This window comes from Chanodichthys erythropterus, chromosome 9 (genome assembly GCF_024489055.1).
Source record: "Chanodichthys erythropterus isolate Z2021 chromosome 9, ASM2448905v1, whole genome shotgun sequence".
In the NCBI taxonomy this organism is placed as follows: Eukaryota; Metazoa; Chordata; class Actinopteri; order Cypriniformes; family Xenocyprididae; genus Chanodichthys; species Chanodichthys erythropterus.
In genome coordinates this window covers 26,366,141-26,391,905 of record NC_090229.1, presented here as the reverse complement: position 1 = coordinate 26,391,905, position 25,765 = coordinate 26,366,141, and the positions used below count along the sequence as shown (strand labels likewise).

Here is a 25,765-nt window from a genome sequence, read left to right as displayed (position 1 = left end):
TTTGAGGAGCACAACAACGAGTTTCAGGTGTTGACTTGGTCTCCAAATTCCCCAGATCTCAATCCAATCGTTAGATAGATAGACTTGTTTGACTGTCACATTTCATGTGTTTTACACCATCTTATGGGCTTAAGGTATTGACCCTACATGAGTGTATACATGGGTTCCATTGCGGCCCTATCTGAATTAACCCCATATAGGCTATTGGAACCAAAAATGAAGTTCTCCAGTTAAAAGAAGTTCATCTTATAAAAAACAAATCTCTATTATTATTTTTTCCACTACCATATGTTTGGTGTATTTTAAGGCAAAAACATGTTCTGTGTGAATGGACCAAGATATTGATACAATGCGCAAGTGAGCTGTCCAAATGATTCATACTGAATCAAGAACCATTTTGCTGACCCATTTGACCCAAATCATAGAAAGAACCAACTTCAAAGACTGATTCATTTACTATTCAGGCATTGCTTGCTCTAATTCTAATGGGACTTTATAAAAGATAGTATAACAAAAATAGTACAGTTTTTTTTAAAAATGACATGCACAGTGCTGTCAAATAATCTATAAAAAGTTTTCCTCACACACTATCCAATTCAACATTTCAAAGTCACAGGGACTTCGTTTCCCAGAGCTTTCCTCAAGGACACTATGTTGATATGAGACTTTTGTAGTTCTCAGGGTCATGGGCTGCCCTATTTTGGTCTGAATATTTAACATTTGTGCTGCCATTCAGACTCACATACTACCACTGTCTCAGGCCCTTGATCCTTCCAGTCACATTCACTCAGTTTCATTGCATCCATCCGTCCATCATTTTCTTCCCTTAAAATCTCTCCCCTCCCCATCCACACACTTTATCTAATTTTCCAGCCTGCTGGAATCCAAGTACTTGTGCAGTTATCAGGGCTCCTGTATTTAGGAGGCTCTGGGTGCCCATGTAGGGGACTAACAGAAGCACTGCAGACCTTTATAGAGGGACGAGTGATAAGAGTCCTCATACATAAAGACTCCATGAACAACACCACTGACCCAGGAGCACATACACAGAGCAAAACAGACAGTGAACATGGTGAGTGGACCCGGCTTCTTATTTATGGTTAAATTAAAATAGGAATGATTTATAGTAGCACTACAACTAATTCTTCTTGCAATATTGTAAGTTAATATGAGGAAACTTACCTAACAAAACTTAAAAAAAAATCTGTGACATTAGTCTCAAAAAAAGCTATTTTAATGAGCCACAGTGTATTGATTGCTGTGGATTAAATGATATAGGCTGCCTACCGGGTGCTTCCTATTGTTATTGTTATTTTTCTTATATTTTTCTGTCTTTCTTACTCACAGGCTAGTAAGAAAGCTGCATCTAAGAGGGGGAAAACTGCTCAAAGGGGCTCTTCCAATGTCTTCTCCATGTTTGAGCAATCACAAATACAGGAGTTTAAAGAGGTCAGTCTTTATATTTTATGAAAACCAAACTGAACAAAACCTTACAGGTTTCATAACTCTCAACGTCACACCAACTTTACTAAAATCACGTAAAGCAATATGTGACACTGGACCACAAAACCAGTCATAAGGGTCAATTTTTGTTAGGATAGGACAATATTTGGCCAAGAAGATATAACTATTTGAAAATCTGGAATCTGAGGGTACAAAAAAATCTAAATATTGAGAAAATCGCCTTTATGAAGTCCTTAGCAACTCACAAAAATACATTTTTATATATATTTATGGAAAGAAATTTACAAAATATCTTCATGGAACATGATCTTTACTTAAAGGATTAGTTCACTTTCAAATAAAAGTTTCCTGATAATTTATTCACCCCCTTGTCATCCAAGATGTCCATGTCCTTCTTTCTTCAGTCGAAAATAAAACGGTTGAAGGTCAAAATTACAGTTTCAGTGTAGCTTCAAAGGGCTTTAAACCATACCAGATGAGGAATAAGGGTCTTATCTAGCGAAACAATTATATACGTAAATTATATACGTTTGAACTAAATTGTGATTTACAATATAAGACAATTTAGTTCAAACTTTGACCTGTAGAGGGCAGTAATACACTTAACAGCATCTACACTGCCGAATTCTAATAGAGAAGAAGAAGATGAGAAATAAGGTGCATCCCAATTCGCGTTATTCCTCGTCTGGTATCGTTTAAAGCCCTTTGAAGCTGCACTGAAACTGTAATTTTGACCTTCAACCGTTTGGGCTCCATTCAAGTCCACTATAAGAAGAATAATCCTGGAATGTTTTCATCAAAAACCTTAATTTCTTTTTGACTGAAGAAAGAAGGACATGAACATCTTGGATGACAAATTATGAGTAAATTATCAGGAATTTTTTATTTGAAAGTGAACTAATCCTTTAATATCCTAATGATTTTTGGCATAAAAGAAAAATTGATCATTTTGACCCATGTATTATTGGCTATTGCTACAAATATACCAGTGCAACTGGTTTTGTGGTCCAGGGTCACATATATATCAAACCTCTGCTGTGTGATTGTTTATACTGTCACAAAATGTAATCTATATACTTATATATCCAACTTATAAGCTGTGCATAAATAGTTAACATCTTCGTGACAATACATTTTCATGTACTTAGTCATACATTTACATGTAAAATTAGATATTCTTCAACAAATCTCAACTGCTTGATTGTTTATATCATTGCTAAATGTAATTATATTATTCCCAGCTCTAAATGTAACTACAAGGCATGAAGGTATTAAGATATTATAAACATTAACATCATGATTTTTCTGTAAAGTTGCTTTGAAACAATGTGTAAAAAAATGCGATACATTAAAAAGCTACATAAGGCACAAGCAGAAGTTGATATCAGGAGGATTGCTTCAATATAATAAATAACCTAGTACATGACTTACATCATGTGCTTCTTTTAGGCATTTGGCTGCATAGATCAGAACCGGGATGGAGTTATAAACAAATCTGACCTGAAGGAAACTTATGGACAACTGGGTATAAAACCATTTGCTGTAGAGTTTCAGAACACCTTCATCATACATCTGACATACAATTATCTTTTTAGATAAACATTGAGTTCTGTGTTTGCGCAGGGAAGGTGAATGTGAGTGATGAAGAGCTGGAGTCTATGTTAGCAGAGGGAAAAGGGCCCATCAACTTCACTGTCTTTCTTACTCTCTTCGGAGAAAAGCTCAATGGTATGACAGCTACACTTTCAAGATCTTTCAAGGCCTTGTTGAATAACAAAATATAAGTTTTAAAGAATGGAGGATTTATTATAATATTGCAATATTCTTATCTCCAAACAGGCACAGACCCAGAGGAAACCATCCTTGCTGCGTTTAAACTCTTCGACCCAAATGCTACAGGAGTTGTCAATAAGGATGAGTAAGTGTACAAAACAATATCACAAAAACATTACTGTATTGTTTTTTTAAAAGAGCAATTGATGCATTTGATGTCATTGTGTTTCAGGTTTAAGAGGCTGCTAATGAACCAAGCTGATAAATTCACAGCAGAAGAGGTTAATATTTGCATTTAAAAATACTAATGGCATCTAAAATATTTAGTCACATAAAATGCATAAAAAAATCTATAGAAACTAATGTTTCCCATATTCTGCTATCACAAACAATAGGCTTTTAGCCTATATTATCAGATACTGTGATTTAAAAAAAGCATGTTCTTGTAAAATCATTTCTTCTAATCTACGTGATTCTGTTTCAGGTTGACCAGGCTTTTGCAGTCGCTCCAATAGATGTGGCTGGGAATATTGACTATAAATCACTTTGCTACATTATCACACATGGTGATGAAAAAGAGGAGTCTTGAATAAAGACGAGGCTTCCATTTCATTGAAACGTTGTCATTTCAGTTCTGTCTGCTACTGTGTTCATGTCAACCCTCTGGTATATCAGCTTTCATTATTAAAACATTTGTTTTGCATTTTAAAACAAGATTTATAGTTCTGATAATAAAGGCAGTGCGTACTTCAAATCTATTGCTTGTTTTCACTTGTAATGCGCAGTACACTGCAAGATAACATAGTAGGCTAATGGATTCATAACACAAAACAGCATCTTGTATGTATTTAACTAAACAAAGATAGCCTATGACATGAAGGCTAGCTCATTTATTTCAGTTTTATTAAATTACATACACTCAATATGCATATTATCATCATATTGCTGAACAACTGAACAGTAGAAAAGACCACAAGGGTCTGTAATTGCTGCCCCCCACAGACAGTTAGTCGAACTGCATTTATCTTTTCCAATGACGCATTTTTGTAAACCTCAGTTGCTATGCTTTGTTTAATTCTTTTAGTTTCAGAATAATGCATTATGTGCTACATAAACTATATTTAGGATAAAGAAATAGAAAGTCCAACTTTTTGAGAAATGTTAAAGAAAATTACAATTTTGTAATTTTTCCCCTCATGCCATTCTAAACCATAGTAATAGCAATAATAATAATAATAATAATAAACTCAATTAATCAGAAATGACAAATAGCAATAATAGTATTATCAATAGTAGTAATGATAACCATATTAACAAATAAACTCATTTCATCCAGAATGAGGATGAGGTTAAAGGATCAGGAATACGACAAATAACAATAGTAATAGCAATAATACTAATAATGGTAATATTGATACAGCTATTAATAACAATTGTAATAGTAATTATAATAATAATAGCAATAATATTAATGATGGTAATATTGATACAGCTACTAATGATAAGGTATTATAAAGCTGTATGACTTTTTTTGAACAAAAGATACCTTGAAGAAATGTCTGTTTTAGTGGAGTTCAATGTTGATTGACCCGAATGTTCTTCAAAATATCCGCTTTTGTGTTCAGAAAGAAATGCACAAAGGCATGAACGACATGAATTAATAATGAATGCCTACTAAAATTAATTGTTTAAAAGACTGACAATTTGTAAAAACAGCCTGGTAGACTGTGCATAACTATCAATATAATATATGTCATATAATAGATAAACGTTTATTACTATAAACGTCTTATAGCCTATTTCCATTGATTTTCCCGCGTCTGTCACATAAACTTACAATGATTCAAATTAAACCTCGAGAAAGGTTTTTCTTCTTCTTCTCCTTCTTTTAGTTCCTTTGGTTATTCGCATCTTAGAGACGAACATATTCTAAAATATTAAAACAAATAAAGGTTTTAATATAAACAATTAATTTATTATTAGTAGTACCTATTTTTATTAACTACTATGAAACATTAAACAGACTTCTATTCATTTTCCCTCATCTCTTACATAAAGACAACTTTTCCATACATGCAAATAACCTGTGGATTCCGGAAGTGACACAGACGCGCATGTGCAGAACTGTCAAACGCAACAGCGAAAGAATGGAAAGTCAGCGCTAATGTCATCATCGCCACCCTAACACTAAAAATACGGGTCGACTGATGTGACATTTACTTTATTATTTACCTCTCAACCATGGGACCTCGACTTAAACTAAGAAAACAACTTTGTTGGAGCATCTTGACTGGGAATCTGCTCTTTTTTCACCCTCAAACATCGGCGTGCTGAATGAAAACAGTCCGCTGGACTCTTTGAGCGCGAGACCTGACGATCCGTGGACTGGAAAAATGTGATTCAGGAAATTCATGCGTAGTTTCGTTCGTCCGGTTGTTTACACGTTTTTCGGGCGGTTTTTCTGCATATGTAAAGTACATTTTTAATCGTCCTTGTTTTGGGATCAAACTAACTGTGGGTTAGATAGTGACACGTCGCGCGCTAAGCTAATTTAGCATTTAACTCGGGTGATTTAAACGCACAGTAATCCGTTTAGAAGGCGTTATAGCTTTAATAGACGCATAAAATCTACAAACAACGTGGGAAATAAAGTTAATGTCAACTTGAGTGATTTACCAAAGTCTTGGTGGGTCTGTGTAGTTGTTATTGGCCTGATTTAGAAAGAATTAAAGGTGAAGCATCACATTAATTTGACTTTTTCTCGTGGGATGCCTACAGATGGGTGCAGGTGATGTCCTGTAAGTGAACTTCTCAGCAGGGTGTGTTTGTAGAGGATCATGATGGCTCAGCTGGAGAATGGACGTCTGTCTGATGACACTATGAGTGTGAGGACTCTGGGCAGTCAGTTTGACGAGGAGAGCTCCTTCGGGTCCGACTCTGAAATCAACGGATTCACCAGCTCGAGGCAAATTGACAAGTATGGATTCATCGGAGGAGCCCAGAAGTATTCAGAGGAATCGTAAGTACACTGCTTTACAAGGCGGTTTAGCTGATCCCATCAAATCCTGTTTGTGTTGGTTGAACTAGGTAAGGCAAGGTCACGTGGTTTAGCATGATACAGAAAATATCGCATGCTTGGACTTTAGTGGGTGTGTGAGTAGTAGGAAAGCGTTTGAAAGTAACACATAGTTTGCATTCTTGACACAGTTAAACAGAAGCATTCAAAACAAAGGAATCTGTGTGAATGAATTACTGTTGCTTAACTTAATTGCCGTGTTTGTGTGTGTCTATGTATATTAATAATTGTGAAGCCCAATGAGGGGGACAATAAACGCATGCCTTTTCTAAAAGTTAGTTTAAAATATATTTATATATATATAATAATACATGAATTAAATTTTATATATATATATATATATATATATATCATACACACACACACTACAGGTCAAATTTTGAATGATTTTTTTTTTTAATATATATTTTAAATGTTTTTAAAAGAAGCCAGTTATGCTCCCTAAGGCAATACAATCATAACAATTATATTTGTGTATGTATGACTTGGGTAAAGTTGGTTTTATATTCGCACATTCGGACATCCATATTCAATAGCCTTGTTAATCACATTACATTGGACGTTCAGTGGACATTCACAAGTAAATATAACATTAACACAATACTTGCCTATTTTGATCAACTGTGAAAAATGTTGTAAGTTGACAATCGTTGGTTGTCAATATCATGTCGCTGCTTAAAATTCACAAACATTAATTTATTGCACATTTATTGGAAAGTCTGAATTTATTAGAAGTCTGAATGTGCGAATATAAAACCAACTTTACCCAAGTGTATGTATGTATGTATATACAATCAAACCAAAAAATATTAAAAAAATGTTTATATATATTTTTACTAGTGAGGATAGAAAAAAAAAAAAAAAACTGCGACATATTATACCTAAAAAATCTTCATACAGTGGACTACCAGTCAAACTGATAAAAATTTGGAACCAAAAATAATTCAAACACTTTGACCTGGCCATGTTCTGCTTAAAGTAACATTTTCCGTCGGCCTTAGTACACAATGTAACTACAGAAGAGTCAAGTTTTAAATAGGAAAAATATCTAAACTCTTTGGTCATTTTTGAGGGGGATGCTAATGGTCTAATCAGATTCAATGAACTATGCTAAGCTATGCTAATAGTGGTACCGCCAGACCCAGAGATCAGCTGAATGGATTCGAAAACGGTAAAACTCAACTGTTTAACTCTAGAGGAGTTGGAAAATTAGCCTATTTAAAAAAAAAATGGAGTGTTCCTTTAAGTGTTATCTGACATAAACTGTGTCAGAAAAAATTACTCTGAGATCTTGTCATATTTTATTACCATTTTTTTTAAACTATAGTGAATAAACTGTATTAATGAATGGAAATGTTCAAGGTGTCTGAATACATTTTGGTTTGACTGTATATCATGTATCTTGAACTCATCACGATTAACCAATCTTTTTGTAGGTTTAGTGAATCTCTTTGTATAACTTGTTGAACCAGTTTTGATGGATGTACGAAACAAACATTCTTTTCATTGGAAATGAGCATAAAAAAGTTTCTCGTTAGTTTTCATTGATGTGGTTTGAATGTAGTGTCAGGGTGTTTTATCCCCACTTGCTTTGCAGCCAGTTGCAAACTTGTTAAAGCTTCCTGTCTTTTATCACAAGACATCTGCCCCAGGTTGATGTCTTTATTAAAGACTCTACAGTCAGCAAAGGACGGCACATTCATTTCATTTAGAGAGCCGCCTGGATTTGGGATCGTCACCACTTCTTTATTAAGAATTAACGGTTTTAAACGGTAGCCTGAGACGGCAGCAGGCTACTGTATTCATTGTGGATTGTTAAATAGAATGGAATAGATGAGTAAGTGATAGTTGTCCCTCTGTACTGAGTGTACAGCCGCTTTCCGTTTCCTGTGGTTTATGGGTGTGCTGGTGCCCTGAGGTCTGCCAGCTACTGTAGAGAGACCAGTCCCAAACATAACTCTCATGAAATCTGTTCTAGGTTCCTCTATTTTTATTATTTTTTTTATTTTTATTTTTTTTCACAATTACTCTGAAAAATGAAAAGGAAGTAAAACCTAAGTTGTAGCGTAATTGGTAAAATATTGATAGAAACATTGCTTTCAGATCAAATTTCTAGTGGTTAAGATAGGTGTCTAAGGGGAAGCTAGCTGGTGGTTGGTGTGCTGCCAAAATTATATTTAAAAGTCTAGGCCATAAGTTAAATGGTTTAAATTTGACTAGGGGAAACACAGGAGCAAATATAACAGGCCTGTTCCATCACCAGTGTGGCCTTAGGCAAAGTAGTTAACCACAGGTTGATCCCAGGAAATGTTGAAAATATTCAGGATGAAGTGTCTAGAATGGCTATTTTTAGTGCTTACGTTAGTATTGAAATTGTTTCAGCTTAATTCTGTCCTAAAGTAAAGGGTTACTTCACTCAAAAATAAAAATGTCATTTATTATTCTCCCTGATGTCATTCCACACCTGTAAGACCTTTTTCATCTTCAGAAGAACACAAATTAAGATATTTTTGATGAAATCCAATGGCTCAGTGAGGACTCTATTGACAGCAAGATAATTAACACTTTCAGTGCCCAGAAAGCTACTAAAAACATATTTAAAACGGTTCATGTGACTACAGTGGTTCTACCTTAATATTATAAAGAGACGAGAATACTTTTTGTGCACCAAAAAAACAAAATAACGACTTTTCAAAAATATCTAGCGATAGCCGATTTCAAAACACTGTTTCATGAAGCTTTGAAGCTTTACAAATCTTTTGTTCTGCCAAACTGCTGAAATCACGTGACTTTGGTGCTTCTAATCACTGATTCTAAACAAAAGATGGGTGTAGAACGAAAAATTAAGCTTGTTTGCACCACTTGTTTTTCTTTTTCGTTAATAAATTTGTGGTCTGTAAGATTTTTTTTTTTATGTTTTTGAAAGTCTCTTATGCTCACCATTGATCAAAATACAGTAAAAACAGCAATATTATGAAAAGTTATTACCATTTAAAATAACTGTTTACTATTTGAATCTATTTTAAAATGTAATTTATTTCTGTGATGCAAAGCTGGATTTTCAACATCATTACTCCAGTCTTCAGTGTCACATGATCCAAATGAAATCATTCTAATATTCTGATTTGGTGCTGAAGAAACATTTCTTATTATTACTAATGTTGAAAATGGTTGTGCTGCTTAATACTTTTGTGGAAAACTTGGTAAAAAAAAAAATTGACAAACATTTGAATGGTAGTGGATAAAAACGGCTCACAATTTATGCCTCACGTATTATGACTCATAAAATTCAGGTGTAAATGGGGAACTCGTATTGAAGCTTACAGTAGATAACATGATATAAACTTCCTTGCATTGTTTGTTTTGCATAAATTTTTTATCAGCTACTGTAAAGTATAGCAGTTAGTAAGAAATCTTAACTAATGTCTGAATAATGTTGTTTTTAATGATATACTACTATATTATATGAAGGAATTAAATGTGACAAGTTACATATGTTTGAGGTTTTGTTGAAGAAACTATTTTAGTCATTGGTTTAGTGGTTGCATAGTTTTTCCTACGAATAGTTCAATGTTTCTGTTGAAGCCTAGTATGTTTATAGAGATTACATGAATAGTTCAGCAAAAAATACAAATTCTGGCATTATTTACTTCCCCTCACCTCATTCCAAACCCTTAATGACTTAATTTCTTTCTTTCATGGAACACTAAAAGAGAAGTTAAGCAAACTGTTTAGGCAGATAGATACAGTCATCATACACTGAAATTGTAAACATATTATAAAAGTAGCAGTAATTCGTATTCATTCGCCTCTTCGTTTGCACTTCCGCATATTTAAACTTGAGGTGGTGTGATCAGTATTGAGAACTGTGAAAACCAAAATAGCATTTGGCATTTCCTTTGATAAGCAAATTTGGGGTTCTTATTCTTCCTTTCTGTCTCTCAAACTAATCACACAGGGCTCAAGATGTTCCTCTGGAAGTATTAAGGCACAGGGAAGTCAAATGGTTGGATATGCTGAACCACTGGGACAGATGGGTCAGTAAAAGGTTCAAGAAGGTAGGAGCTGCCATCGACATTCACTATATTCTTCAGTCAGTTGTGTTCCTTTTTACTGCATGTTCCCAGTAACAGATCAATTATGTCATATGTTTGCCAGTGCCTTACATGTACACACTAAAAAAAAAGAGAGAAGGTACACCAAACTGTGAAAATATGAGGAAATCATCTCTGTATGAGGGCTTGGGGCTTTAAATGATCACTGTTATCTTGTCTTTTATTTCCCTTCTTCTCGTGTTTCCCCATATTGACTTGCTCAGACAGTCCCACTGCTGCTTGGATTAATTAAAAACCTCAGCATAATGTCACCATGACACAATCGTTTCAACAAGGTCCTGTCTGGACAAGCCTTATATCGCATCAGCTCTCCTTATATGGTCTTCAGTGATGTGTTTATCTATTAGTCTAAGTGTTCACCTCTGTTTTTCTCTCAAGCTTTATAAAGCTTTCACTGGGAGTGAGGCGTCTTCAGGTAAAGACGACGGAAGAGTTTTGCCAGAGGCCGTCCTAACAGTCTTTGTTGGCCTTTTATGTTTGCATGCCTGTTTTACTGTGTGTGCTCGTCTTTGTGTCACACAGAGATTAAAAGCAAAAAGACACAATTCTAGGGTTGGGAATTGAGAACTGGTTCTACTGAAACCTGGTGAATTTCATGACATTTTCATGGCGAGTCAAGAATAACATTACCTGTTGCGTTTCGTCAATCACGTTCCAGATTAAAGTAATTAAATTTGATATACTCTTTTACTGTATTTTTAATTTTAAAGTATTTAAATTTAAATTCACTAGATTATGGAAAAATAGACATATTACTATATTATTGAATTTTATATCCTTAATATAATCCATAATCTAAAATTCTTATTGTGAATCACCATAAGCTCACACTATTCTAAAAAAAACAAACATTCTTTTTAAAATCTAAAAAGGGATGCAAGATATATCTGTATTATTTCAGTTACTGTATAAGAGGCCAGAATTTGGGATTTTTTTTTTTATTATTATTTTTTTTATTTATTGCTATGTTTTCCTATTTTTGCATTAACATTACCTTTGCTGCTATCTAACGCTCACTTGAAGTTATTTTAGAAAATGCTAGTAATTATTTAGAAAATCTTATGTTGCTTAAAGTGCCCCATTATGCCTTTTCGCATTTTACCGTTCATTCAGTATCTGTCTGTGAATGTTAAAGGTTTGCAAGCTTTTAAGGACCAAAGTGCATGACAAATAAAGTTATTTAAAAGTTATCCTAAAATAAAGTTGTCAGCGATTCCAGTCACTTCCTTTTATAAACCTACATATCAGTGTAACAAATTTTCATAATGCCAGCCTATAGTTTTCATTGGCTGCCCATAAAAACATCTACTTTGATCCACCCTTAAACACTGCAGTTGAAGTTGAGGCATGGAAGGGTTTGGTTGGTGTTGTCGACAGAAGATGCTGTTTTCTGTGCTCCGAAACTACTTTGCATTCACAAGGATGAGGATTTGCACTGGTAAAACTGATAGATATATGGTAAAATTGATATGGCCATCGGTAGGATTCGTATCACTGTGTGTACAAGCGCTGAGGAAGCATCCGGAGCTGAAATTCAGATATGGCGTTTTGTTTCCGACAGACTTGTATTGCACAACAGGCTGGGCCATCTGATTAATCAGAGCAGAGTAGCTCCCAGAAAGTGTTTGTTGACCTTTGATGCATATAAATCTACTGTAGGAGACCTCCAAAATAAAATTAGGAACATTTAAAGCAACTTCTACAAGATGTAAAATAAGTCTCTGATGTCCTGATGAGTGTGTATGTGAAGTTTTAGCTCAAAATACCCCACAGATTTTATTTTATTTTTTTATAGCATGCTAAATTTGTCACTTTTTGAGGGTGAGCAAAAACACGCCGTTTTTGTGTGTCCCTTTAAATGCAAATAAGCTGCTGCTCTCAAGAAGAGGGCGGAGTTTCAAGAGCTCATGTTAGCAGCGCCGATTCACTGAAAATATCAGAAAATGTTCAGCCTTTTATGTTCAAACCGGAGTCGGACAATGATGGAGAGACTCAAGAAGAAGTGACAACATTTCTAATGCAACAGGATGTTTTTTTAATGGTTAGTTGACGCATTTATGTAGCTGATGTGGAGTTAACTATCTTAAAGTCATTAATTAGCATAATCGCTAGTGTGGGAACTGTTGTAAGATGCCTACAGAGCCAGAGAATATGTGCTGCATGAAGATAGAACAGGTATAGTTTAGTTTAATTATGGTTAAAACTTGTCATCTTGCTTTTATGACATGCTATTGCATTTGTGTTAAGTACTGTATTGCAAAAACATGGCTTCACCCCTGCGTTGTGTGTTCTCGGGGCAGGGTTTATGTCAGTTTTAGAGTTAGTGATGTCACTAACCAGGGAAGAAGCTAACTGAAGTCCCTACCAGCCGTTTGTTGTAGTCCTTATTAAACAGAGAATTCAGAGAAAAGAAAATATCTCCCTTTGCTTTGAACTTTGAGTGTCGTAACTTTGCAGATGTTGTTTATGCTCTAACAGCAACATTGCACACTAACTAAAGTTAAAAAAAGTGAAATCATAATCAACCACCCCTTTAAATAGCATAATATGGGCACTTTAAATTCACTTGTTAGCGTTTAAAACAATTGATTTTATTTTTATTTTATTTCTAATTAATTTAGACAAAATAGTATACAATTTTATTGATTAATGACTAGAATTAAAATACCGGTGCATCCTCAGAAATAATACAAAGACAATAAACAGACAGTAAATTGTTATGTTGTATTGACCTAATTGTATGCAACTACAAAACTTATAGTGCAGCTAGTGTTGTTTGACAAGAACCTTTAGGGAACCTGAATAATTAAGTATAATCAGTGCCAACATGGGTAAATTCTATGATTCCCATCCCTACTAAATACATAATTTATCATTGCTGTTTGCTGATGCCAGCAGAGATTGGGCTGTTCTATAATCATAAAGATTTGTCCAGTGGCTTCTGTGTTGAAGGGAGAAATAACCTTTTTAAAATGACATCTGATTACAGTGTGTATTCACTGTGAATGCATGCTGGTCCCTGCTTATCTGAATATTACTGCGTCAGCGTGTGACGTTCAGACATTTGTAACCCGCAGGTGCGACTGCGATGTCAGAAAGGAATCCCGCCATCATTGCGAGGCAGGGCCTGGCTGTACCTGTCAGGTGGAAAAGTGAAAAGAGAGCAAAACAGTGGGAAGTTCAAGGTGAGTCAGTCAGGTCTACACATACTTGATTACAGTTGATTTGTAGTGGTCACACTAGATGTGTCATTTTGCATTTCTTACTGTAGAGCTTCTCAACCTTGGTGTTGCAACCCCACTATGAGTTAAACATGCAGCTTTTCTTGTCCTTAATCTGTTGTATGACATAAGGCTTCAAAATCACAAGATTATAGGTTGCAGACCAAGAAATATTGAGCTCTGCATTGCTGTTTATGACTGTTTGATTTGATTTGATTTGATTTGATTTGATTTGATTTGATTTGATTTGTGTCGTTGGGGAGTAGGAGTTGGATAGCATGGAGGGAGACGCTAAGTGGATTGATGTGATAGAGAGAGATCTACACAGACAGTTCCCCTTCCATGAGATGTTTGTGTCCCGAGGAGGTCATGGGTTAGTCTTCATAATTTTCTATTCATATTTTTGATTTTATATATATATATATATTTGTATTCACACACATATACACTACCGTTCAAAAGTTTGGGATCGGTAAGATTTTTAATGTCTTTAAAAGAAGTTTTATTTGATTAAAAATACAGTAAAATCAGTAATATTGTGAAATATTATTACAATTTAAAATAACTGTTTAAAATATTTTCAAATAGAAAAATGTAATTTATCCCTGTGATGGCAAAGCTGAATTTTCAGCATCATAACTCCAGTCTTCAGTGTCGCATGATCCTTCAGAAATCATTCTGATGATTTGTTGCTCAAGAAACATTTAATGTGTACAATTGTACAAAATATTTGTGTACATTTTTTTTTTTTTCTTCAGGATTCTTTGATAAATAGGAAGTTCAAAAGAACAGTGTTTATCTGAAATATAATCTTTTGTTACATTTTAAGTGTCTTTACTGTCACTTTTGATCGATTTAATGCATCCTTGCTGAAAAAAAATATTAATTTCTTTGATTTCTTCTCAAAAAAATAAAAATAAAAATTCTTACTGACCCCGAACTTTTGAACAGTATGTATAATGCTACAGAAGCTTTGTATTTCAGATAAATGCTGTTCTTTTGAACTTTCTATTCATCAAGGAATACTGAAAAAAAAGTACACAACTGTTTTCAACATTGATAATAATAATAAATGTTTCTTGAGCAGCAAATCATCATATTAAAATTATTTCTGAAGAATCATGTGACACTGAAGACTGGAGAAATGATGCTGAAAATTCGGCTTTTCCAACACAGAAATAAATTACATTTTATATTATATTCCAATAGAAAAGTTATTTTAAATTACTGTTTTTACTGTATTTTTAATTAAATAAATGCAATCTTGGTGAGCAGACAAAACTTCTTTTAAAAATATTTAAAATCTTACTGATCCCAAACTTTTGAACGGTAGTGTACAAACAAACAAACAACAATATGCAAGTATTTATTATATTATATTTATGCATTTTTGTTTTATATATTTTTAAGAAATTAATATTTCTATGCAGCAAGTTAATTTGTTTGATTGAAAAATTACAGTGAAGGCATTTATAATGTAAATAAAATAACATTTTGAATAAATACCGTTCTTTTGAAATTTCGATTACTACGATCAAAGTAGTACACCAGTTCCAATGTGCTTCTGTGTGTTTTTGAGCAGACAGCAGGACCTGTTCCGGGTGTTGAAGGCTTATACTCTGTACAGACCAGATGAGGGTTACTGCCAAGCTCAGGCTCCTATAGCAGCGGTGCTTCTGATGCATATGCCTGCTGAGGTAAAAAACATAACAATGTTTTTGCAGCGCATATTCAAGTTTACATTCTTATTAGAATCGATTGTGCTACTTAAGTTATGATTTAAATGATAAATATGTTTGTTTAATTTGTTTATTCAGGATGCATTTTGGGGTCTAGTTCAGATTTGTGAGAAGTACCTACCTGGATACTACAGCGCAGGCCTGGTAAGACCTATTTCTTAATGTATTAGAAATTAATATTACTAATAAAATCTAATCCATAAAGGGGACAGAAGAAGTGCTTATTGGATGAGAACAAAGTTTAAACTTGATAATGAGACTAATTTTGCAACTTCAACACTTGTTATTGAACTGAATTGAATCAACATTGAACTGATTTGAGCTGAATAATTGCACCTTTTCAGGGTTTTTTTTTGGTCTTCAGTGGTGGCGGATGAACACGGTCATCTACATACACAGTACAAAGTACCCTACCCATGTGAATTGAGATCCCAGTACTGACAATAAATCCAAAATAAATGCAAAGAAATAGGTTGTAATGTTAACCTATTCTATTAATTCATGAAATAAAAAAAATAATCACTGTCAGGTCCTGTGTTGGGGTAACATGAGTTACATAATCAGATTACTTTTCCAAGTAACCAGTAAAGTAATGCATTTTAATTGCTGTTATAAGTTGTTATACCACATCCACATAATATTTGTATGCATTTAAAAAATATATTCTTAGTATTTTTTATTTTTGGTTTTATGTTTGAGCTTACAGTGCCCTCCACAATATTGGCATCCTTAATAAATATGAGCAAAGGCAGCTGTGAAAATAAATCTGCATTGTTTATCCTTTTGATCTTTCATTCAAATTCACAAAATTCTAACCTTTCATCGAAGTAAAACAATTGAAAGTGGGGGGAAACTCACATTACAAAATAAATGTTTTTCTCGAATACCTGTTGGCCACAATTATTGGCACCCCTAGAAATTCTTATGAGTAAAATATCTCCTGAAGTATATTCATATTTACATTTTTTAGCACACCAGGGTGACTAGGAGCATGAAATTGACTTCCTGTTCTACAGGAGTACAAACATGAGGAAACACAAAGGCCAAATTCCCATAATCATTCATCACAATGAGTAAAACCAAAGAGTATAGTTCTGATGTGAAGCAAAAGATTGTTGAGCTTCACAAAATAGAAAGTGGCTGTAAGAAAAAAAGCTAACATATTGAAAATCCCCACTCCACCATCAAAGCAATAATTAAGAAGTTCCAATCAACTAAAGCTGTTACAAATCTGTCTTGAGTCTCAGAAAGCCTAAAAAAAAAACAAAAAAAAAAAACAAAAAAAGATCAAACAGTATGGATGGGTATCATTAAGGTTTTAAAGGTACAATATGTAAAATTTTTGCAGTAAAATATTCAAAAACCACTAGGCTAGTGTTATATATTTTGTCCAGCTGATTACTAACAATATCTCCAATGTTTTCAACTACTAGTTAATCATGAGAAAATTCCCATTCTAAACAGTGACACGGGGCAGTGCAGTCGCCTGTCAATGACGTCAGTTACCATTTGTTACCGCCTTTACTGACGTAGAAACCACATGACAACAGTGCTGTGGACAAATGCGGAAGTAGAGTCTAGCGTCCAGCAAAAACTAGCTCGCTTCAAGCAGTTTCTTATTTACTTCTTGCACGTTTTATGGTGGATTGTGTTACTTATTTATGGAACATAATTACTGTTTACCATCTGCCGCTGGTTCTGTCGACAAGGACAGCTCCCGTAAACCGTGAACTCATGACCGGAAAAGCGGAAGCGGCGCCGGCGACTGTGTCATAATAAAAGTCCCGCTGCTCGTGAGGCGTGTGTTGATCAATCGCTCCATCTCCTCGTTCAGCTCCCGCAACACTCGGTCCAGCTCTGCTTCATACTACAGTAACGTTAATAATCGCATCCACGAACATGAATTCTTCCAGACTCCAATCCCTATTCTTTTGCACCGTCCGTTGAGATGGAGACCACATGTCCCAAGTTTCCGCTCAAAAACTTGGCGTCATCAAACTACGCCTTTGTTTTGAATAGGCTTCTAGCGACCTCTAGCGGGAAAAATATAACAAATTGTACCTTTAATGGTTATTCATCCGGTATTTTATAGGTATTCTTATCGGTACTTTGTGTGTGTGTGTGTGTGTGTGTGTATGTGTATATATATATATATATATATATATATATATATATGAGCTGAATTAACACTGCTTTATATTATATAGTGTCCGGCATTTGGTATTTTATATAAGATACAGTAAGAACATGAACAAAGAATCAAAGTAAACAAAAACAAACAAAAACAAAGTGTTCAGGTAAGTAATATAGGTTAGCCTATAAAAGAAATCTAAGTAACCAAATGTAAAATAACACTGCATGGTTTTCACAGTATAAATTAATAGATTAATGCTTATTAAAGCTCACTCTATTTGAGCTGTGAGTGATTTTCTGTGACTGCTGTCACTTTAAGACAATAGATATTAACACACATCGGATTTTCTCCCAACACTTACGATATAAACTGCGTTTAAGTAGCTAATCACTCTCCAGTCCTGTCATTTTAACAAATTTTTGTGTGTATTTGATCGTTTGGACGTGCACCTGAAGCCCAAAGTGTAATTTGTTTGTCGATTTGCGATCAGTTTTGGAGTGCGCACACACATTTCAGCCTGAGGAACAGCGTCTCTTGCGCGGATTATTGTGCTTTCAATGTTTCAAACCGTTGATAATAATTATCAAACATTTACTGCAATTTAGCAACAGTAAAGACTTTAAAGAATTTTACAACAATCACCGATTGTGCTGTTTCTGACGTTAAGTTTGGGTTTAGGGAGGAAGGAACGTTCACAGCTGTGAAGAGAATGAAGGTGTGCCTGACGAAACGCAGCTAGTTTTTAATAGTTTTACCTCAGATATCATCTTTCTGCTCCTTGGAAGCCAAAATCGAAATCAAAAATAAAATTAGCTTAATATCACAGGCCTAAAGTGTAAGCAAATGTTTAGTTGTTTAGTTCTCTCCTCCATCGTCACCATTAAACAGGGCTTTCATGTTGTGAGCGGCTGTGCACGCTGTAGCTCCTCTCTTCTGGATTGCGAAAACAAAAATGCATCATAGACAAATGTCCTAATATTATTTCATACAGACTCAGCTGGCGACTCTGGCGAGATAGAATTTGCAAGATAATGTCTATATAGCAATAATAAATGTACATGTATTTTCTTCATAATTTCTCCAGTACCGATAGCAGAACCGTTAACGCCAGAGCTTATCGGGTTTGGTGCACATGTGTATAAAAAGTACACGTTGTCACAGGAACATCCCAGCTGAAAATAACGAGGAAATTACACCGCTTCCTTTGCCAAGTGCCTTCCAAACAGCTACGTACGGCACGCGCGTGCCCTGCTCACATAGAGATGATCACGTAGTGCATAGAGATGATCACTTTCATTTGGAATTTGCCTCGTGAACTGTGTTTGGTACAAATATGCATACTGTTACACCCCTACTGTGCAGTAAGGGGTTATTAAAAACAAGCAAACCATGGTCAGATTAGAAAAGGAAATGCAAAAGTAACAAAACGCATTACTATCCCTAAAAAGTAATGTTATATTGTAATGCATTACTTTTAAAAGTAACTTTCCCCAACGCTGCTTGGAACTATTTTATATTTAAAAATCTGTAAATTTATATGTAAAAAAAAAAATTACTGATTTATTTATTTTGCATTTACACTCCAAGACGTAATGCACAGATTATTTGTTATACAGTATCAGATTGTTTTTTTTTTGTTTTGTTTTTTTTTTCTGTTCATTTTTATGGTTTTCAGTGCCAAACAGATGAATTCACGCATTTAAATGTGGATGTCAATCCAGAAACTTTGCTCTGTGTAGTTGGCAGCATGAAATATATATATTATATACAGAAAGCAAGCAAAGATTGCTGCCATTATAATCACTGAAGCTGTCTGTGTTGTGCAGTGAATCCTGCGTTTACGTTGTTGGTTATAATGAAAGGATTCGGGAGCGTGCAGAACTTGTGCAGAACCTGTTTTGAGCAGTGTCGGATTCTGACTAACTTAAACAAATCTGATTGGCCATTGCATTCACACACTCAACAGATATGTCTGTGATTGGCTACATTGTTCAATGCTGCAAAAACACATTGTAAATAGAAACCTTTGATGCACTTCACAGATTGCTTACACAAACACTCACAGGAGTGAGTGAGTAGGTATTGTCACATTAAATGATCAAATAAATCTTCCGTTTACCATATCTGATGTGTGTGTTGATGGGCGTTAATATGTGAATAAAAGCTTAAATTTAATCTGTTCGTCATGCGATCGAGTCTCTTCAGAAAATTTGGAAAAACCGCTCAATTCATATGAATTAGTTTTGCAATCTCTTTATGAAAAAACTTTATGAAGCGTCAAAATGGTAGTTGCGTAGCTGTCTATGGAGGGACAGAAATGTCTGATTTCATTAAAGATCTTCATTTGAATATCAAAGATGAATGAAAGTATTACAGGTTTGGAATGGTATGAGGGTGAGTAATTAATGACATAATCAATGATACATTTTTGGGTGAATTAACACTTTCACAGTTATTGTCCTGTTTATTAGCTGCTTTAAAACAATCTGTATTATTATATAAAGCACTATATAAATAAATGTGACTTGACTTGTGAGATCCACCTGACATTGTGTGTAAAAGTTATCTATTGCCTGTATGATAGAAGATCTAATGACAGTTGCAAATTAGGAAGTTCCTACATTTTACAACCATTGACCAAAACATTTTAGTGACGAGCATTGTGGACGAAGAACTAAGTATTATGAACTTCATAGTTTTAGGTAATCGAAACCTTTTCTGGGTTCCTCAGACACGTTCTCTGGTTCATAGTTTGCATTCTATTCATAGCATTCATATCTAAAGTTCCTTGTTTTCAATCTGCAAACACTGAATCATGTTTCTGAGACAAAATGTGCCGTAGGTGCCTGTAAAAACATAACAAAGCTTCTTTTGTTCTTCGCTCAAAGGTGAAGTAAGCAGCACAAATGTAGAGTAGTAAATGAAATATGTGTGGTTTCCAAAGGTCAGAACTAATTTTAATATAATCTATGATCGCCCTATGCCTATTAATGTAGAAATGCTGCTGTAAATAACTGCCTGACAGACAAGTGAGTTGTATAATCTGAAAAAAGGCACTGTTACTTCCAAGACAACAAAAAAACCTCACCGTCTTAATTCTGTTGTTTTTTTGTGTTGTAGGAGGCCATACAGTTGGATGGACAGATCTTAAATGCGTTACTAAAGCGTGTGAGTCCTCCGGCGTATCGGCACCTTGAGAAACATAAGATAGAGCCCATCCTCTACATGACGGAGTGGTTCATGTGTGCGTTTTCCAGAACTCTACCCTGGGCATCTGTGCTCAGAGTTTGGGACATGTTCCTGTGTGATGGTCAGATTTGCTTACACATATTACCATGCAAGCAGGTTTGTCATCACCTTTCTGACTTTATTTTTCTTTTGTCCTTTCAATAGGAGTGAAGATAATATTCCGTGTTGGGCTGGTGTTGCTGAAATGCATGCTGGGAACTCGTGAGAAACTGAAGGCTTGTCCTGGTCAGTATGAGACTATGGAGCTTCTTAGAGCCTTGGAGCCACAATACATGCAGGAGGGCTTTCTCATCCATCAGGTAGCGAATGCACACACTCTCACGCTGTTGTACTGAATTTGGGTTTTGAGTGGATATGGTCGAAATTTTTTAGATTTTTTTTTTTTTTTTTTTAAGATTTTAATAAGTGATATACAGTATATAGCATTTATTGTTGCATTTATGTGTAACATATGCCAAACAAATATTTAATAATTGTTTTATTATTGCTTTCTTTGTACATTAATAACTAAGTACAATTAAACTAAAGCAATAAAAAAACTAATAATCATCACTCACTATTAAAGGGATAGTTCACCCAAAAATGAAATGTCTTAGGACATCGATGTGCCGTCACGAGCTGCAGGGTTTAATTTGGATTTGTCTGTGCATGTTTATTGACTCTTATAAACTGTGTGACCATTGACTCGCATTATAAGACTGACAGACATCAACGGTTAGAGTTAAAAATCATCATTTGCGTTCTACTGAAGAAACAAAGTCACCTACATCTTGGATGCCTGGGGGTAAGCAGATAAACATCAAATTTTCATTTTTGGGTGAACTATCCCTTTAATTTACACTTATTTGAAATTTTAGGGCTGCATTTATTTGATCATACTGTAAAATAGTAATATTGTGAAATATGTTTGCAATCTAAGATTGTAAAATATTTTTGTTGTTGTTGTTGTTGTTTTGACATATTTTAAAATGTAACTTATTCCTGTGATGCAAAGCTGAATTTACAGCAGCCATTACACCAGTCTTCAGTGTCACATGATCCTTAAGAAATCATTCTTCAAGAAATGTATTTATTATTAATGTCAATGTTGAAAACATATTTATTTTGTGGAAACTGATACATTTCAGGATTCTATGATGAATAGAAAAAAAAGTTAAATACAACAGCAATTATTTACATAATATTTTTATTCTGCAAGAAGTACATTTATAATGTTAATTAATAAAACAAAACTTTTAAACTGTAGTGTATAATAATTTTAAATTGCAAATCAATGTAACGCTTTAGTTTAGGTCCAGTTCTCACTATAAACTAGTTGCTTATTAGTAGTGGTTCAACGGATCACAAAACTCACAAAAATGTTTCGGATCATATAATGGTGGTTTAGTCACAGATTGGATCGTTTTTCGGATCAGCACAAAAAAAAACTGGGGGGTCGGGGGTAACTTTGCCGTTATTACTTAGCCCACTTTAACTACTCTAATACGACAACTAGCCTAACTAATACATTATTAAAAACAAGTGAACAGACTAAAAATAACAAATACTGTACACCAATTACAAGCATACATAAAGTTACAAATAATGTATTCGGTCTAACTGTAGTATTAATTTTCATGTACAGAAATTTAATAATTAAATATAAAATGACACGGTTCACTGCATAAATTTAATATAGATTAATCTTTGTTAAAGCTGTGTTTTGTTGTTTGATTTACATGACAAATTTTTATTTATTCTAATATTTCAGCAATATTTTGGATTCAATTTGCACTTTCTGATCAATCAAAATGTTATTTTTCAGTATGAAAATCATTGATTATCGCTAAATGAATTATGAATAGAATTTGAAGACTATATGCAGCGCAAGATAAAAGCTTGAAACTTCTCTTCTGCACATGCAGGTGCTAGAGCTGCCCATTTCCGCTCGAGATGTTGAACGAGAGCACCGCGTGCAGCTGAAGCGCTGGCGGAAAACCCATGGCGAACTCAGCTACAAGTCCCCTCCCAGAATGCACGGCGCTCAGGCCATCATGTCTGCCGAGCCACACTCCCGCCAAGACCTCCGTCAGAACCCCACCATCATCGTTGAGTATCCCCAGCTCTCAGACACTAAATCTGAATCCACACGCATCAAGAAAAGAAGCACCATCCGAAAAGCCCCCGTTCCTTTGGAGGTCCCCAATCCGTATGCTTTACCAACAGACCCCAAACCAGACCCTCTTAAAAATCAAGCACAAGACACATCCTCAAACAATCAGTCCAGCCATCCTCCTCCATCACTACAGCAATCCCTCCTCACTACACCTGAGAAGACACCAGCCGGGAAGGCAGAACCTTCCTCTGATCCACCAACTGCTGTCATCCCAACCCCAGATCCATCTCCAAATCTTTCTCGCATCCCGCCACCTCCCCAAACCTCACCGATCCCCATTCCCACATACCCGACCAAGCTTCCTCACTCCTCCAACCCAGCGATCACTGCCGAACCACTTCCTATCACTAAAAACTCAGGCAACACCAACAACTCGGCCCACCTTAAAGATCCTCCACCCACTACAGACTCCACTCCGCTTCTTCCAGACGACACACCTGTGAATGGCAACTCGGCCGCTGCTCCCAGAGTTCCCGGTTTACGCAACTCATGTGAGAGCGTGGGTTCAGAGGACACGTACCTGTAGCTCTCACATCAACCTTCAGGGAGAATGCAGTATTGGGAACCAGCAACCACTTTATGCATGAGAGCAAGATGGGAGGAAAAAACTATGAATGTATTTTTGTGAAAGAGTGAGAGTTTTGGAGGCGATCGATACAGTCCTAAAAATCTTTGCCGTCAGTGTATTTACTTCAAGACTTCAGGAATATATAAAGCTTGGAAGGATCAAATGACATAAAGACGTCCGCGACTTCATTTTGGTGTCACCATGCACACAAACCTTTTTTTTTTTTTTTTTTCTGTGTTAGTCCATAGTGGACTCCACAGCCTTTGTATTAAAAGCTCAAAAAGATCCGAATATTAGTTCTTCCATTATTCCTCAATCATAAGCAGAACAGACTTTATAATCAAATATGTTTGGCTAGTTATTGTGTTACTCGCTGCTTAAAAAAAATATTAGGTCACATTGCAAGAAATTATAAAATGTGTGACTTTCCAGTCTAACAGTTTTACATTTATAACCGCTCTTTTGACCACTATTATAAGAGTTTGTATTCTTTTTCATCCTCACTAAATTTTAACATGTGCAGTTGTTATAATATTGAGAGCAAAGGAGCATTTCTTGTTTCAACATCATGTCTGTTACCAGTAGCTGCACACACATATAATTTACCTGAAAACTTCTTAAAAGCAATTTAAGTTAAGGTGTCTTTAAACTTTTTTTTTTTTTTTTTTTTTTGCAAAAGTTGTACCTTTATGGGTACAAAAGCTTGTCACTGGCACTGTACCTTTAAAAAAAAAAAAAAACACTTACCTGTACCTTATATACCCCTAAAAGATGAATATTAGTACCATAGAGTAGTAATATGTACCCTTAAGGTACTGCTGTGAACCATTTAGGGGTAAATAAGGTACAAAGTTGTCCCTGTGACAGGTTTTGAACATTTTGAGTTTTGATTAAAAAAAATTAAAAAGGAAGAATATTTTGGACACTTTCTTGTGTCATTATAAAACCAAAAAAACTCCTCCTTGTGTGTTACAAAGGTAATAGATGTGATGTTGAAATGATGTTGGAGTGTCTCTTTAACACATCTGATGTATTTATTTTGTTGCTAATGTGAGAGAAACTGAAGACTGTAAACCTATTTCATCTCAAGCCACCAGATGGCGCACGTTTCTAACAAATGATTTCATTTGCTGAAATGTCTGAGACATTAACCTGTTACATTGGGAATTTATTTAGATTCATAGTTACTTGTACAGTCATCATCTGTGAAGAGAGTTGTGTTACAAAACAGCTAAAACGTGCTGGGTTTTTTTGGTCACGGACATGTGATTAAACATTATAGGGAGTCATTTTTATTTACGTTACATTTTAATAATAGCTGAAATTTTCACTATTCTGTTTCAGCTGCATCTTATAATTTCTTTTCTTTAAAATTATGGGAGCACTGTTTAATTTTTTTCAAGCTTAATTACTCTGGCAAAAACTTTGATTTGTGTGTCTAATATTTAATCACTTCTCAACAACTGACTGTCAACTCTATGTAGATTTTGTACAAATAAAAGCACTTATAATAAGACCATGTGTTTTATGTGCAGAAGGCGCCGTTTCCCACTGGGGCACAGGACGTGTCTGTTTTCTGTCACTGCTGCGCTTCAATTACCTTAAGGAAAGCCATCAAAGAGGCCGCTGTAAACCGAAACCTTAATGCTTTGGGTCATCTGCGATGGCCTGTGCTAAGTAGCAAATTAGAGAGCGCCTTTCTTTTTTTTCTGTCGGAGGTCTAAATCCATGTCTCTGGTCACAAATTACCAGTGACAACTGCCTGCCTGAGGTCAAACTGGAGCTTTACACAAACTGCTGCTTTAATGCTGACCATCATATTCACTTTCATGAGTAACTCTCTGCAAAAACCGGTTTCTTATTTCTGCTACTTATAGATATTATTGCTTTTTAGACTGTTATTTTCAAAATTAAAATACCATTTTTTTGTTAGATTTCAGCTTGATTTAAGCAATAAACTAGAACACACAAGAGAGCTGCAGTGGAAATATAAATATATCAACCATGCCTGCTTCTTCCACAAACATTCCTCAAGTTTAGAAAAAAATAAACTGCAAAATGTTTTTTTGGAAATATACATACACTACTGTTTACCTTTTTATAGTGTTTAAAAGTTTGAGGTTAGTAAGAATTTGTTTTTGAAAGTCTTATTCTCATCAAAGCTGCATTTATTTGTTCAAAATACAGTAAAATTATTAATATTGTGAAATATAATTACTATTTAAATTAACTGTTTCCTATTTGAATCTATTTTAAAATTTGATTTATTTT

General features: G+C 34.9%; 2 protein-coding genes across 2 annotated transcripts; both read left to right on the top strand.

Moving 5' to 3' along the window:
* The first annotated feature begins 940 nt into the window (after positions 1-940).
* On the top strand, positions 941-3,991 carry myl7 (myosin, light chain 7, regulatory). Its single transcript, XM_067393947.1, has 7 exons — positions 941-1,072; positions 1,348-1,449; positions 2,914-2,989; positions 3,088-3,192; positions 3,304-3,382; positions 3,470-3,518; positions 3,722-3,991. Exons 1-7 carry the CDS (start codon positions 1,070-1,072, stop codon positions 3,824-3,826), a joined length of 519 nt encoding a protein of 172 aa, XP_067250048.1. The 5' UTR covers positions 941-1,069; the 3' UTR covers positions 3,827-3,991.
* Positions 3,992-5,362: 1,371 nt separating this feature from the next.
* tbc1d10aa (TBC1 domain family, member 10Aa) lies at positions 5,363-25,003 on the top strand. Its single transcript, XM_067395188.1, has 10 exons — positions 5,363-5,923; positions 6,016-6,256; positions 10,272-10,371; positions 13,506-13,613; positions 13,916-14,022; positions 15,232-15,346; positions 15,467-15,532; positions 20,643-20,832; positions 20,916-21,070; positions 22,676-25,003. Exons 2-10 carry the CDS (start codon positions 6,075-6,077, stop codon positions 23,450-23,452), a joined length of 1,800 nt encoding a protein of 599 aa, XP_067251289.1. The 5' UTR covers positions 5,363-5,923; positions 6,016-6,074; the 3' UTR covers positions 23,453-25,003.
* The last annotated feature ends 762 nt before the right edge of the window (positions 25,004-25,765 follow it).